The sequence below is a fragment of the Pseudophryne corroboree genome, chromosome 5, assembly GCF_028390025.1.
Source record: "Pseudophryne corroboree isolate aPseCor3 chromosome 5, aPseCor3.hap2, whole genome shotgun sequence".
NCBI classification, from domain to species: domain Eukaryota; kingdom Metazoa; phylum Chordata; class Amphibia; order Anura; family Myobatrachidae; genus Pseudophryne; species Pseudophryne corroboree.
Window position 1 is genome coordinate 734,488,834 of NC_086448.1, and position 16,898 is coordinate 734,505,731.

Consider the following 16,898-nt stretch of genomic DNA (forward strand, 5'->3'; position numbering starts at 1 on the left):
TGCTTCACAGTGGGTATGGTGTTCTTGGGATTCCATTCATCATTCTTCTCCCTCCAAACACGGCAAGTGCAGTTATACCAAAAGGAAACCTTTGTGACTGTGGTCCCAGCTCTCTTAAGGTCATTGACCAGGTCCCCCCGTGTAGTTATGGTCTGATTCCTCACCGTTCTCAAGATCATTGATACCACACGAGGTGAGATCTTGCATGGAGCCCCAGGTCGAGGGAGATTGTCAGTGATCTTGTATTTCTTCCGTTTTTTTATAATTGCGCCAACAGTTGAACTCTTCTCACCAAGCTGCTTGCCTATTGTCGAGTAGCTCATCCCAGCCTTGTGCAGCTCTACAATTTTGTCCCTGGTGTCCTTAGACAGTTCTCTGGTCTTGGCCATGGTGGAGAGGTAGCAGTCTGACTGTTTGATGGCGTGGACAGGTGTCTTTTATACAGATAACCAGTTCAAACAGGTGCCATTAATACAGGTAACGAGTGGAGGATAGAAGAGCTTCTTAAAGAAGAAGTAACAGGTCTGTGAGAGCCAGAAATCTTGCTGCTTGGTAGGTGTCCAAATATTTATTTTCCACAAGAATATACAAGTAAATTGTTTAAAAATCATACAATGTGATTTCCTGTTGTTTTTTTTTTTTTCAGATTCTGTCTCTCACAGTTGAAGTGTACCTATGATGGAAATTACAGACCTCTCATCTTTTTAAGTGGGTCAACTTGCACAATCGGTGGCTGCCCAAATAAATTTTTGCCCCACTGTATATATACATATATATCTATTTATCTATCTATAATATATATATATATATATATATATATATATATAGAAGATAAGCTCCGGCACTCCAGTCCTCCCCCTCAGGGTGTACCTCGCTCCGGTGCCCTCCCCAGGGAACCTGTCCCTGACATGTACCAATAGCAGAAATCAGAGGCGGCACTCAGGAGGCTTTGAAATCAGTGAAAAACTATATTCGTGAGGTCTGACGAATATAGTTTTTCACTGATTTCAAAGCCTCCTGAGTGCCGCCTCTGATTTCTGCTATTGGTATATACACACACACACACACACACACACACACACACACACACACACACACACACACACACACACGAGTATAAACACACAAATGCATCTAATATTGTAATGAGTAAGTACAGAAATCCTCACATAGTGTATTGTGGAGGGATCACTGTACAATGACATCATCATATGGCGTTCTTAAACTCACCTTAAAAATATCTATATTAAGGGAGCAAATTATGATCTACATAGTATCTGAGAACAATATGCTTGCAGGTGGAACCCCTGCCCGTCAATGTAGAGCTTTTTTTTGATCAGGGTCATATGCCACCCAGTTGTCCCTCACCCCTATGCTCTGGTCTGCTATGTGTAGCGGAGTTATGCACTTAAAAAAAAGTCAAAAGTACTTCTAGATCAACAAATACAGTTCATGCAAACACACATAATGATGAAGTGAGCAGTATGAGCCTGTGCTGAGCCTGCACCGTGGCAGGGGAACCATGTAGAGGAGAACTCTCCAAACTAAGGGAAAATTGCCTTTTGCTTATTTATTCTTTTATATCATGCAAAACCCCATTTTTTTGTAAAAAGAAGTAGATCTCAGTTTGTCAGTGATGAGCTTCAGCTTTACAATCAATTGTCCTTATTTGAAATGATTAGACCCACATAATAAGTACATATTAACAAATGCAGACTACTGGCAGGAATATGCAGGGGAGGATCTGAAAAACTTGGGAGTCAACATAAAAAAACCTCATCCAATAAATCAAACCGAAACCTCATAACTTGGTTCTTAATCACCCGGTGCACTTCCTGACCTCCAGATAGGGAATAATGGCCCCTACACATATGATGATTCGCCGAGGTGCCCGACGGACGACTCGGCGGCGTGGGGGGTGACGGGGGGAGTGAAATTTCTTCACTCCCTGAAGTCACCCGGTCCCATAGCCCTGCATGCTAATATGGCCTGCATGTATAAACGAGCCGGCACCAACGATGAACGACCGCGGGGACGTCGTTCATCGTAGGTGCCCACACACTGAGCAATATGAACGATATCTCGTTCATTAATGAACGAGATCGTTCATATCGCTCAGTGTAATCGGTAAGTGTGTAGGGCCTATAAGTCAGGTGATAATAGACCGGAAACACTCCCATCTACAATGAGATGTCTCCACATGTCTCACACTAAAGAACATGACAGAGGGGAAGATTTATCAAAGCATGGAGAGTGATAAAGTGGAGAGATATAAAGTACCAATCAATAAGCTCCTGTTTTGAAACACAGCCTGTAACATGGCAGTGTGGAGCTGATTGGTTTATAATGGTTATAAAGCTTTGATAAATCCCCCGCCCCTTCCCCCAGTGTTAGATAAGGGAGACTGGAGGTGGCAGCTGGTCGCCAGCACCCTAATTCTGCGTACCTTTTCCACCCCTAGGAATATGTATTACTTACTGCTGTTCTGTCCCCTCTGTCCTGTGAATCTATGGCGGGGTCTCCAAAGTCGTCCTCAGACACCAAACGTGGTCTTTTTGCCTTTTTTGCATTGCTTTTTGGGTTGTTTTGTGACACTTCATCGCCACTTTCTGCTTCATTTTCTAAATCGGACTCCTCTACCACATCATCAGGTTCCTTCCTCTTCTTCACAGAGGCCTCTTTTGCCAAACTACTATCAGGGGCCTTTGTGTCACCCTTAGGCTGACTATTTGAGATTCCAGGTTTCTCGCCGGATAGGACTACTGGCTCTATATCCAGATCAGCATCCAAGGCACCGGATAAGCGTCTCTCTGCATCATCTGCAGGTTTTGAACACAGGGACGTCCTGCTCTCCACTCTGGCCAACTTTGTAGAAGATGTTTCACGTTCATCTTCATCTCGGTCCCTTTAAATGAAGAAAGGGTTAATAAAGTAAACGAGCGGTCAGATATTTTTGTCTACTATTAATGTGTAAACACGCTGAACTCATTCCCCAGGAATCTATCAGGAATGGATAAATATTTACTGAAGCCTAATTCAATGATTAGAGCAACTACATTACACACTGATATGTATGGCGCTTACTTTTCGTGCTCATCCTGCGTTCAATGAATAAACATTTACTCCGTTCACTTATTTCCAAAAGGTGACGGGTTCTACACAGCCGTCAGTCACTGGCAATCAGCTGAAACCGGTGTAGCAACAGGTGGCTGGAGTGCACCAATAATTATTTATGGAGGAAACTGCCAGTTTATGTCAGTATAGTAAGTTTAAACCGATGTGAACCGAAGAAAAACATACACAGTGAATTATGTGCTCTTGTTAAACAAGACACAACAGAAACAAATAAATGTGATCTAGAACGCACAATAATATTATCCAAAACTCTTGGATTTCTTTCCCATAATCCAAAGTGCTGTGTCCAAATGCAGTAAGTTGAAATTAAAAAATAAGATTTTACTTATCTATTTCTCGTAGTCCGTAGAGGATGCTGGGACTCCGTAAGGACCATGGGGAATAGACGGGCTCCGCAGGAGATAGGGCACTTTAAGAAAGCTTTGGACTCTGAGTGTGCACTGGCTCCTCCCTCTATGCCCCTCCTCCAGACCTCAGTTAGGGAAACTGTGCCCAGAGGAGATGGACAGTACGAGGAAGGATTTTTGTAAATCCAAGGGCGAGATCCATACCAGCCACACCAATCACACCGTATAACTTGTGATAAACTTACCCAGTTAACAGTATGAACAACAACATAGCCACGGTTCCACCGAAAAACTATAACATAACCCTTATGTAAGCAATAACTATATACAAGTCTTGCAGAAGAAGTCCGCACATGGGACGGGCGCCCAGCATCCTCTACGGACTACGAGAAATAGATTTACCGGTAAGTAAAATCTTATTTTCTCTAACGTCCTTGAGGATGCTGGGACTCCGTAAGGACCATGGGGATTATACCAAAGCTCCAAAATGGGCGGGAGAGTGCGGATGACTCTGCAGCACCGATTGAGCAAACAGGAGGTCCTCCTCAGCCAGGGTATCAAACTTATAGAACTTTGCAAAGGTGTTTGTCCCCGACCAAGTAGCTGCTCGGCACAACTGTAATGCCGAGACCCCTCGGGCAGCCGCCCAAAAAGAGCCCACTTTCCTAGTGGAGTGGGCCTTAACCGATTTCGGTAACGGCAATCCTGCCGTAGAATGCGCCTGCTGAATCGTGTTACAGATCCATCGAGCAATAGTCTGCTTTGAAGCAGGAGCGCCAACCTTGTTGGCCGCATACAGAACGAACAAAGCTTCAGTCTTCCTGATTCTAGCCGTTCTGGTCACATAAATCTTCAAAGCCCTGACTACATCCAGGGACTCGGAATCCTCCAAGTCCCATGTAGCCACAGGCACGACAATATGTTGGTTCACATGAAAAGATGAGACCACTTTTGGCAGAAAGTGAGGGCAAGTCCTCAACTCCGCCCTATCCACGTGAAAAACCAAGTATGGGCTTTTATGTGATAAAGCCGCCAATTCGGAAACACGTCTTGCCGAAGCTAACGCCAACAACATGACCACTTTCCACGTGAGGTATTTCAACTCCACAGTTTTGAGTGGTTCAAACCAAGGTGACTTGAGGAAACGTAACACCACGTTAAGATCCCAAGGCGCCACCGGAGGCACAAAGGGAGGCTGAATATGCAGCACTCCCTTCACAACGGTCTGTACTTCAGGAATAGAGGCCAATTCTCTTTGAAAGAAAATGGATAAGGCCGAAATCTGGACCTTTATAGACCCTAATTTTAGGCCCAAAGTCACTCCTGTTTGAAGGCAGTGAAGTAGACGGCCCAAATGGAACTCCTCCATAGGAGCAGCTCTGGCCTCACACCAAGAAACATATTTCCGCCATATACGGTGATAATGTTTTAACGTCACATCTTTCCTAGCCTTGATCAGGGTAGGAATGACTTCCTCCGGAATCCCTTTTTCCGCTAGGATCCGGCGTTCAACCGCCATGCCGTCAAATGCAGCCGCGGTAAGTCTTGGAACAGACAGGGCCCCTGCCGCAGCAGGTCCTGCCTTAGAGGAAGAGGGCAACTCTTGCAGCTCCGGATACCAAGTCCTCCGTGGCCAATCCGGAACAATGAGTATTGTTCTGACCCTGCTTCTTCGTATTATTCTCAACACCTTGGGTATGAGAGGAAGAGGAGGAAACACATAGACCGATCTGAACACCCAAGGTGTCACCAGAGCGTCTACCGCTACCGCCTGAGGGTCCCTTGACCTGGCGCAATACCGCTTCAGCTTTTTGTTGAGACGGGATGCCATCATGTCGATTTGAGGCAGTCCCCAATGATCCGTGATCTGTGCGAAGACTTCTTGATGAAGTCCCCACTCTCCCGGATGCAGGTCGTGCCTGCTGAGGAAGTCCGCCTCACAGTTGTCCACCCCCGGGATGAACACCGCTGACAGCGCGCTTACATGGCCTTCCGCCCAGCGTAGAATCCTGGTCGCTTCTGCCATGGCCATTCTGCTCCTTGTTCCGCCTTGGCGGTTTATATGAGCCACTGCCGTGACATTGTCTGACTGAATCAGAACCGGTTTTCTCCGAAGCAATTCCTCCGCTTGACGCAGGGCGTTGTATATGGCCCTCAACTCCAGGACGTTGATGTGGAGACAAGACTCTAGGCTTGACCAGAGACCTTGGAAATTTCTTCCCAGTGTCACTGCTCCCCAGCCTCGGAGGCTTGCGTCCGTGGTCACCAGGACCCAGTCCTGAATGCCGAACCTGCGACCTTCTAGTAGGTGAGCACTGTTCAGCCACCACAGGAGAGATACCCTGGTCCTGGGAGACAGGGTGATCCTTTGATGCATTTGTAAATGGGACCCGGACCACTTGTCCAAGAGGTCCCATTGAAAAGTCCTCGCATGGAACCTGCCGAAAGGGATGGCCTCGTAGGAAGCCACCATCTTCCCCAGGACCCACGTGCAATGATGCACTGAAACCTTTTTTTGTTTTAATAGGTTCCTGACCATGGCTATGAGTTCCTGAACCTTTTCGATTGGAAGAAAAACCTTTTTCTGGTCTGTGTCTAGAATCAGCCCCAAAAAGGTCAGACGCGTTGTAGGGACTAGCTGGGACTTCGGTATATTGAGAATCCAGCCGTGTATCTGCAACGTCTTCATGGACAGAGACACGCTGTCCAGCAACCTCTCCCGAGATCTCGCCTTTATGAGGAGATCGTCCAAGTATAGGATAATTGTGACCCCCTGCCTGCGCAGGAGCACCATCATTTCCGCCATTACCTTGGTGAAAATTCTCGGGGCCGTGGAAAGCCCAAACGGCAACGTCTGAAATTGGTAGTGACAGTCCTGCACTGCAAATCTCAGGAACGCCTGATGCGGGGGGAATATCGGAACATGAAGGCAAGCATCCTTTATGTCAAGGGACACCATCCAATCCCCCCCCTCCAGGCTGGCGATGACCGCCCTGAGTGATTCCATTTTGAACTTGAACCTCTTCAAGTACAGGTTCAGAGATTTCAGGTTTAAAATGGGTCTGACCGAACCGTCCGGTTTCGGGACCACAAACAGGGTTGAGTAATATCCCTCTCCTTGCTGGAGATGAGGAACTGTGACAATCACCTGTTGAATATACAATTTTTGGATTGCTGCCAACACTAGCTCCCTCTCTGATGGGGAAGCCGGCAGAGCCGATTTGAAAAATCGTCGAGAAGGCAAGTCTACGAATTCCAGCCTGTATCCCTGAGAAACAATCTCTAATGCCCAGGGATCCACCTGCGAGTGAACCCAGACGTGGCTGAAAAACCGAAGACGAGCCCCCACCAGATCTGCCTCCCCTCGGAAAGCCCCAGCGTCATGCGGTGGACTTTGCAGACGCAGGGGAGGACTTCTGCTCTTGGGAACTAGCTGTGTGCAGCCTTTTTCCCCTGCCTTTCCCTCTGGCAACAAAGGATGATCCACGTACCTTCTTGTTTTTATTGGAACGAAAGGACTGCATTTGATAATGAGGTGCCTTTTTTGTATGCTGCGGGGGGACATAAGGTAAGAAATTTGACTTACCAGCCGTAGCCGTAGAGACAAGATCCGAGAGGCCGTCTCCAAACAACTCCACCCCTTTGTAAGGCAAGGACTCCATATGCTGCTTTGAATCGGCATCTCCCGTCCACTGTTGGGTCCACAAGAGCCGCCTAGCAGAAATAGACATAGCATTTATTCTGGAGCTTAATAAACAAATGTCTCTCTGAGCATCCCTCATATACAAGGCAGCATCTCTGATATGCTCTATGGTCATTTGAATGGCGTCCCTATCTAAGGTGTCAATTTCCGTAGATAAGGAATCTGCCCATGCCACAACCGCACTACAAACCCAGGCCGACGCCATAGCCGGTCGAGCAATAGTACCGGAATGATTGTAAATGTGCTTTAAGGTAATTTCCTGCCTGCGATCAGCAGGTTCCTTTAGGGAAGCCGTATCCTGAGAAGGCAGTGCCACCTTTTTGGACAAACGTGTCAGCGCCTTGTCAACTTTTGGCGAAGATTCCCAGCGTATCCTATCAGTTTGTGGAAAAGGATACGCCATGAGAATCCTTTTGGAAACTTGTGGGCTCCTATCCGGAGATTCCCAAGCCTTTTCGCACAAGTCACTTAATTCAAATGAGGATGGAAAAGTGACTTCAGGCTTTTTCCCTTTATACATGTGTACCCTCGTGTCAGGGACAGGGGGTTCCTCAGTAATATGCAAAACCTCTTTAATGGCAATAATCATGTACCGTATACCCTTAGCCACCTTCGGCTGTAATTTTGCATCTTCATAGTCGACACTAGAGTCAGTATCCGTGTCGGTATCTGTGTCATCGATCTGGGATATGGTGCGCTTCTGAGACCCCGAAGGACATGGCGCCCCAGGGACAGGCATGGACTGGCTACCTGACTGATCCCTAGCTTCTGCCTTGTCTAATCTTTTATGCAATAGATTGACATTTGCATTCAAGACATTCAGCATATCCACCCATTCCGGTGTCGGCGTTGCCGACGGCGACCTGACATTCAAGCACTCCCCCTCCACATTAAGCGAGCCTTCCTCGTCAAACATGTCGACACACGCGTACCGACACACTTCACACACACACAGGGAACCCCTTTCCTGAAGACAGTATCCCTGTCAAGGCCCTTTGGAGAGACAGAGAGAGAGTATGCCAGCACACACCCCAGCGCAATAACCCTGGAGACCAACACAAAATGTTTTTCCCCAGCAGCGCTGTATAATATGTAAACCGCCAATTATGTGCCCCCCCCCCCCCCCTCTCTTTTAAGCACCCTTTCACCGTGTGTAAGCAGGGGAGAGACCGGGGAGCTTCCTCTCAGCAGTGCTGTGGAGAGAAAATGGCGCTGGTGAGTGCTGAGGGAGAAGCCCCGCCCCCTCGGCGGCGGGCTTCTGTCCCGCTCAAACTTAGTAAAATATGGCGGGGGCTCTTTTATATACATGTACAGAGCCCACCTGTACATGTATATAGTCTTTTTGCCATGCAGAGGTTTATATTGCTGCCCGGAGTATGTGAGGTGTATGGGAGCAATGACGCACAGCTGCAGAGCTGTGCGTTACCTCAGTGAAGCTGAAGGCTTCTGCCGCCTGACGACTTCTGTCTTCTGTACTTCTAGCTCTGTGAGGAGAACGGCGGCGCGGCTCCGGGGGTGGATGCCCAGTAAGAACCTGCGTTCACCCCCTCTGGAGCTAATGGTGTCCAGTAGCTGAGGAAGCAGAGCCTATCTTTGACAAGAAGGTCTGCTCCTCTCTCCTCAGTCCCTCGATGCAGGGAGCCTGTTGCCAGCAGTGCTCCCTGTGAAAAAGTAGTAAAAGGTAGAAAAAAAAAATCCAAACAAAAATGCTTCTAGGCAGAGAACTCTGGAGAGCTCTCTGCAGTGCACCCATCTTGCTCTGGGCACAGTGTAAAACTGAGGTCTGGAGGAGGGGCATAGAGGGAGGAGCCAGTGCACACCCAGAGTCCAAAGCTTTCTTAAAGTGCCCTATCTCCTGCGGAGCCCGTCTATTCCCCATGGTCCTTACGGAGTCGCAGCATCCTCAAGGACGTTAGAGAAATATATATATTGTGTGTCCCTAAAATGTCCCTGCCATTCCTTTATTAATTATTATTGCTTAGCGGGGTATGCGGTTAGCACACCGATCGTCAGGATCCTGGTGGTCACAATACAGACACTGGGATCCCGACGGGTGCACCAAATCGCAACCGGTATACCGGCGAGGTAGGCGATTCCCCCTCTATGGCTGTTCACAACACCCATAGAGGGAGAATAGAACCTGTGGAGATTGAAGCTCGCCACCGAGCCCGCAAGGGACTTAGTTGAGCTCACCCCCCTGCCGGCATTCCACCACTCAGGATGCCGGTGTCAGTATAATGACATTCGGCATCCCGTGTGGCAGGATATCATAATGAACCCCTTAGCGGTGCTCCTCACAGTGCCTGCAGGGAGAGGCACTTGTGGCCATAGCTGACTATCAGATCCAATACTTTTATGTAATAGAAAAGACTATACCCATACAGAAACACACACGAACACTAGCTAGAAGCTTTTACTATTTTATACAAAAAAACGTTTAAGAGCTACACACATAAAGAAAACACAATAATTACCATAGCTACGACATATAACTTATTTATTACAGCATATACTAATGAAAGCAGCTAACACTAAATGAAAATTCTCTTGTAGAGGGGAGTCAAGAAACTGATACAGATTTAGAACTTACCGTTTCTTGGCCACAGGCTGGAAATAATTCTGTATTTTATTAGATGGTAGCACTTTCTGTGAGACTCTCTCTTTGTGTGAGGCAGACATCGCTGTTTGGGAGCTGTGACGAGTTCTCTCTTCCGCTGGGGTTGGGTGTTCCAGGAACAAGGCAGTCCTACAGTCACCACTGACACCTGCTTCCACGTCTTGTTCCACCAACATACTGGGTTTATTGCTTCTACGATGACTCCCGGGTGTCTCTTTAACTTCACGAATGCCACTTATATTGATACTGAAAGATCACAGATTATTGATTTATTATAACATATAGTCTTAATCCCTGGTTCAGCCCGAACAATAGCTGATTCCAAAGTAAATAATAAAAGTATGCCGTAACAAAAAATAAAACCAAAAAAAGACACCACTCCTGTTAAAGAGGACTACCTACCAGTTATCCGTTGGGTCCTGTGGCTCAGTATTTGCTACATAAGCCGTGGTATTAAATGTGGGCGCAGGTAAAACAGTCTCATCAACAGCCATGCTGAGAGAATTTGAGGAGTCAATAATATTATGTCTGGTTGACGTCTCTAAAGAAAGAATAGAACGGAGATATAGACCTAGTCCATTTGTACAACAGCAAGTTCAAATCGGTCACATTACGCATCTCACCTGGCAAGATATATCAAACCTTTGAGAGAGAAAACAGTGAAGAAGTTGCCCATAGCAACCAAGCAGCGTGTAACTGTCAATTTATAGACTGAGCTAGATGACAGCTAGAACCACCATCGGCGGGACTCGGCATTGTTCTCCACCAGCCCACGTCTTTTCTCCACCACCGTGGCTGCAGCAGGGACAGTGTCTCTGCCCTCTAGCCTAGGCTGCTGCCCCCTGTGTCCTTCCACTTGGCTGGTCTGGCTGCAGGTGCTCTCTGGGAGTCTGGTGCCGATCCTGGTGTTCCAGGCAGCTGCTGTTCTCGCCATTGATGACGCTGCCTGGCTCCTACTTTCTTCCTTGGCTGGACTGTGAAAGCATTGGGACTTCTCCTGCCTGCCGCCATCCTGCCCACGTGATAAGTGGCCTATAATGCACAGAGACTGGGGCAGATGCTGTTCTGTGACTTTTCACCACAGAGAGACTGGTTCCTGGGAAAACGTGATTCTGCAACGTCCACCACACAGACTGGTTGCATGTAGTGCATATCATATATTCGTTTCAGGTAGCTGTACAGGCCTTGGGGCCTTATTCATGTTTGTTAGCAAACCAAAAAAGTTAGTAATTGGGCAAAATCATGATGCACTGCAGGTGGGGCAGATGTAACATGTGCAGAGAGAGTTAGATTTGGGTGGGGTGTGTTCAAACTGAAATTAAATTGCAGTATAGAAATTAAGCAGCCAGTATTTACCATGCACAGAAACAATATAACCCACCCAAACATACATCTCTCTGCACATGTTACATCTGCCCCACCTGCAGTGCAGCATGGTTTTGCCTAATTGCTATTTTTCTGGGTTGCTAACTGACCTGAATAACCCCCAGAGGTTCCTTGTATGGCTTGTCTCGCACACCCCAAAATGGCTGCCACGCCTGGTACACACGTGGGCTGGATGAAAAATATATGGATCCAATGGTTTTAAAAGGGCTCTGGCGTCTAGCCTAAGTACGCTGCAACTTCCCCATTTTGTGTAATCTCTTCCAGGGTTGTCTATTCCACTCAGGGTAAGCTGTGTAGCATACCCAAAATGGCTGCCTCGCCTGGTACCTTTCAGAGGTGGAATATATAACCCAAGGAAGTTATGACCCAGAATTGCTACATTATGTTTATTGTGCCAATTAAGTTCACTGTTATTTGGTTTTCTTCTTTTCTGTAACACTACATCTATGTGCTATGTATCTGATGTTTGTAAAGGTACTTTGAGTCCTGTGGGAGCACAGCGCTATATATATATAAAATTATTATTATTACCATAGAATCTCATTGGTGCTATGAGCAACTTCTTGACTTTGTCTCCCCTGAAGGTAAGACACATCGCCCTCTGGTGTTCACAGAAGGTTTTGTCTGAATACACTTAAGACTGCAGTCAGCTTATTGTCACATGCACAGGTAACGCTGTTGCATATAACCAATGTCTTTTTCCTGTGATATCACTTACCTTGAGGCACCTTTTTCCACCACGCTTAATAAAGAAAAGAGGATTTTAATTACCCAACGGTAAATCCTTTTCTCGCAAGTCCGTAGGAGATACTGGGAATCCATTTAGTACCATGGGGTATAGACAGGTCCACTAGGAGCCATGGGCACTATAGAAGTTTAATAACGTGTGCTGGCTCCTCCCTCTATGCCCCTCCTACCAGACTCAGTCTAGGAAACTGTGCCCGAGGAGATAGATACTTTGAGAGAAGGAAATAGACAAGGAGAGTGGTGAGATTTCTAACCAGCACAACCAGAACAAGAGGAAAGCCATGCTAACCAAACTTGAAAACAGGAACAGCAAAATCTGAGACGGAAGGATGCTAAGAAAGTGATCAGACGTGCAAAGGCAGAAGCTGAGGAGAAAATAGCCCAGTCAGTAGATAAAGGGGGCAAAACTTTATTTAAGTATATAAATGAAAGGAGAAAATCAAATGGAGGAATAATAAGACTTAAGACAGAGAGTGAGAATTTGATGGAGGGAGACAAGGCAATAGCAGATCACCTAAATAATTATTTTTGCTCAGTATTTACTACAGAAGGAGAAGGGAAGGGGCCACAGTTAAGTTGCAAGGACAGTCATAAAAATAAGATAGATGAAAGTACATTTACAGAGGAGAAGGTCCTAACTGAACTTTCAAAATTAAAAGAGGATAAATCAATGGGGCCAGATGGGATACACCCAAGGATACTAAAAGAGCTAAAAGATGTGCTTGCTGGTGGCACCATTAACATAATTATTTAACCAGTCACTAACTACAGGTGCCATTCCAGTGAACTGGAAAAGAGCAAATGTAGTTCCACTGTACAAAAGTGGAAGCAAGTAACTATAGACCAGTAAGCCTTACATCAGTAGTAGGGAAAGTAATGGAAAAACTATTAAAAGAAAGAGTTGTGGAATATCTTAAATCAAACAACTTACAGGATCCAAAACAGCATGGATTTACTGGTGGGAGATCATGCCAAACAAAACTTATTGACTTTTTTGACACTTTCCCACATCGCAACCTGCTAAATAAACTTGAAAGTGTAGGGGTGGATTATAAAATAGTTAAATGGATAAGAATCTAGTTGCAGGATAGGAAACAGACAGTTGTAGTAAATGGAGTGCAATCGATGGAGGGAAATGTTACCAGTGGAGTACCCCAGGGATCTGTACTCGGACCAGTTCTCTTTAATATCTTTGTTGGTGACATTGCAAATGGTACTGAAGGTAAAGTATGCCTTTTTGCAGATGATACAAAGATATGCAACAGATTAGACACACCAGGAGGGGTAAAACAAATGACCTAGCTAGGCTTGAAAAATTGTCAAGAACGTGGCCACTACAGTTTAATGCTAAAAAATGCAAAATCATGCACTTGGGTCTCAAAAACCCAAAGGCTAAATATAGTATCAAGGGTACTATAATGGAAACTACTGAGGAGGAAAGGGATTTAGGAGTCACTATTTCAAGTGACTTAAAGGCAGGAAAGCAATGCAACAAAGCAATAAGAAAGGCAAGTCAGATGCTTGGTTGCATAGGGAGAGGAATCAGTAGCAGGAAAAAAGAAGTGATAATGCCACTGTATAGGTCATTGGTGCGGCCTCATCTGGAATACTGTGTCCAGTTCTGGAGACCATATCTCCAGAAGGATATAAATACATTAGAGAGTGTACAAAGAAGGGCAACTAAAATGGTGCATGTCCTACATCACAAAACTTACCCGGAAAGGCTAAAAAAATCTTAACATGTATAGTATGGAGGAGAAAAGGGAAAGGGGGGACATGATAGAAACTTTCAAATATCCCAAAGGTTTTAACAAAGTTCAGGAGGAAAACATTCTTCATAGGAAGAGAAGTATTAGAACTCGAGGACCTACACTGAAACTGGAGGGAGGCAGGTTCAGGGGAAATTTAAGGAAAACTTACTTCACAGAAAGGGTAGTGGATAAGTGGCATAGCCTCCCATCAGAGGTGGTAGAAGCTAAGAATGTAGAGCAATTTAAACATGCTTGGGATAGGCATATGAATATCCTTACAAAGAATTAAGGTTCAAAAAGGGTTGAGATTACCTAAAGGATAAAAAAAATGGGGCAGATTAGATGGGCCAAGTGGTTCTTATCTGCCGTCAAATTCTATCTTTCTATGAAACAACAGTGAAACAAGCAACCGTGCAGGAAGAACGAAGCACAGGGCGGGTGCCCAATATCCCCTGCGGACTACGAGAAAAGGATTTACCGGTAGGTAATTAAAATCCTATTTTCTCTTACATCCTATGGGATACTGGGAATCCATTTACTACCACGGGGAAGTACCAAAGCTCCCAAACCGGGTGGGAGAGTGCTGAGGTTCCAGCAGAACTGATCGACCAAACTGAAGGTCCTCAGAGGCCAAGGTATCAAACTTGTAAAACTTAGCAAACATGTTTGAACCCGACCAAGTAGCTGCTCGGCAGAGCTGTAATGCCGAGACACCCCGGGCAGCCGCCCAAGAGGAACCCACCGACCTAGTTGAGTGGGCCTGTACAGATTTTGGAATTGGCAACCCTACCATGGAATAAGCATGCTGGATAGTGAGCCCTGATCCAGCGTGCAACCGACTGCTTTGAAGCAGGACACCCAGTTTTATTGGAGTCATAAAGAACGAACAGCGAGCCCGATTTCCTGTGATGAGCAGTTCACTTAACATATACCTTCAAAGCCCTTACAACATCCAAGGACTTTGAAGTAGCAGAGGTGTCAGTAACAACCGGAACCACAATTGGCTGGTTGATATGAAACGCCGACACCACCTTAGGAAGGAATTGCTGACGAGTCGTGAGTTCAGCGCTGTCCTCATGGAAAATCAAGTAGGGGCTCTTGTGAGACAATGCCCCCAACTCCGTGACGCGCCTTGCTGAAGCCAAGGCCAACAGCGTGACAGTCTTCCACGTAAGATATTTAACGTCTACCTCCTGTAACGGTTTAAACCAGTCCGATTGGAGGAATTGCAGAACCAAATTGAGATCCCAAGGTGCCGTGTGAGGCACAAAGGGAGGTTGCATATGAAGAACACCTTTCAAGAATGTCTGGACCTCAGGGAGAGAAGCCAGTTGTTTCTGAAAGAAAATAGACAAGGCCGTTATCTGAACTTTTATGGAGTCTAGGCGTAGGCCCACATCAACTCCCAACTGCAGAAAAAGCAGGAAACGTCCCAGATGAAATTCCACCGTAAAATATTGTCTGCTCTCACACCAAGAGACATATTTCTTCCAGATACGATGGTAATGTTTAGACATTACCCCCTTCCTGGCTTGGATCATAGTCGACCTTGTCAGGAATCCCTCTCCAGGCTAGAATCAGCCGTTCAATTCCATGCCGTCAAACGTAGCCATGGTAAGTCCTGATAAATGAACTGGCCATGTTGCAGGAGATCCTCTCGAAGAGGCAGAGGCCACGGATCTTCGATTAGCATCTCGAGAAGATCCGCATACCAGGCCCTTCGCGGCCAGTCCTGAGCAATGAGAATTGCTTGAGCTCTTTCCCATTTTATTCTTTTGATAATTCTCAGGATCAGAGGAATGGGAGGAAACAAGTACACCAGCCGGTAGACCCACGGAGTTAAACATAGTAACATAGTATCTAAGGTTGAAAAAAGACAATTGTCCATCGAGTTCAACCTATTTGTGGCCTCCTATGCATGATGATTTATCTAAAATTTTGACTGATGCTGATGTCAGCCATTGCATTTTATCCCTTTTTATAGTAACTATAGTGCGTGACCATGCACCATAACCCTGGATATCCTTATCCATTAGGAATTTATCTAACCCATTCTTAAAGGTGTTGACAGAGTCCGCCATTACAACTCCCTCAGGCAGGGAATTCCAAACACGTATTGTCCTTACCGTGAAAAAGCCTTTACGACGTATTGTGCGAATCTCCTCTCCTCTAACCTAAGCGAGTGCCCACGAGTCCTATGTGTTGATCTGGCCAAAAACAGGTCCCGCGCAAGCTCTGTGTATTGTCCCCGTATATATTTGTAGATGTTGATCATGTCCCCTCTTAGTCTCCTCTTTTCCAATGTAAACATGCCTAGTCTTTCAAGCCTTTCCTTGTATTCCATCGTCTCCATGCCCTTAATTAGTTTGGTCGCCCTCCTCTGAACATTTTCTAGCTCCAGGATATCCTTTTTGTAGTACGGTGCCCAGAATTGTACACAGTATTCAAGGTGTGGCCTCACTAGTGATTTATATAACGGGAGTATAACACCCTCGTCCCTTGCATCAATTACCCGTTTTATGCATGCTAATATCTTATTAGCATTCTTTGCTGCCATCCTACTTTGGGTACTGCTGCTTAGTTTGCTATCTATGAGGACACCTAAGTCTTTTTCCAGTACAGTATCCCCTAATTTTACCCCATTCAGTAGGTAGGTGTTATTTTTGTTCTTGTTACCACAGTGCATTACCTTACACTTGTCTGTGTTGAAGCGCATTCTCCATTTGGCCGCCCATGCTTCTAATTTAACCAAGTCGCTCTGAAGAGACTCAGCATCCTCCTCCGTATTTATAGCCTTAAACAATTTGGTATCATCTGCAAAAATTGACACCATGCTCTCTAGACCTTCTGTTAGGTCGTTAATGAAAATGTTGAACAATAGCGGTCCTAATACCGAACCTTGTGGCACACCACTTAACACTTCAGTCCAATTTGAAAGAGATCCATTAACCACAATGTGCTGCTCTCTATTATCTAACCAATTCTTGACCCAAGTGCATATTATGCTTCCTAGCCCTAGCTTCCTAGTTGTCAGAGCATCGACCGCTACAGCTTGTGGGTCCCTCAACCTGGAGTAATACCACTTGAACTTCTTGTTGAGTCGAGAGGCCATCATGTCGATTTGTGGATAACCCCACTGACGCGTCAGCCACTGGAACACCTCCGGGTGGATGCCCCATTCCCCCGGGTGCAGGTCGTGTCTCCTGAGGAAG

General features: G+C 46.0%; 1 protein-coding gene across 1 annotated transcript in view; it reads right to left on the minus strand.

Moving 5' to 3' along the window:
* NBN (nibrin) overlaps window positions 1-16,898 on the minus strand; it is a 161,520-nt gene that overhangs the window by 33,129 nt on the left and 111,493 nt on the right. The window contains exons 9-11 of the mRNA XM_063924075.1: window positions 10,205-10,343; window positions 9,776-10,048; window positions 2,479-2,905 (exon numbers count right to left, since the gene is read on the minus strand). Coding sequence (XP_063780145.1) covers window positions 2,479-2,905; window positions 9,776-10,048; window positions 10,205-10,343 — 839 coding nt within the window. The remainder of the gene's footprint in view (window positions 1-2,478; window positions 2,906-9,775; window positions 10,049-10,204; window positions 10,344-16,898) is intronic.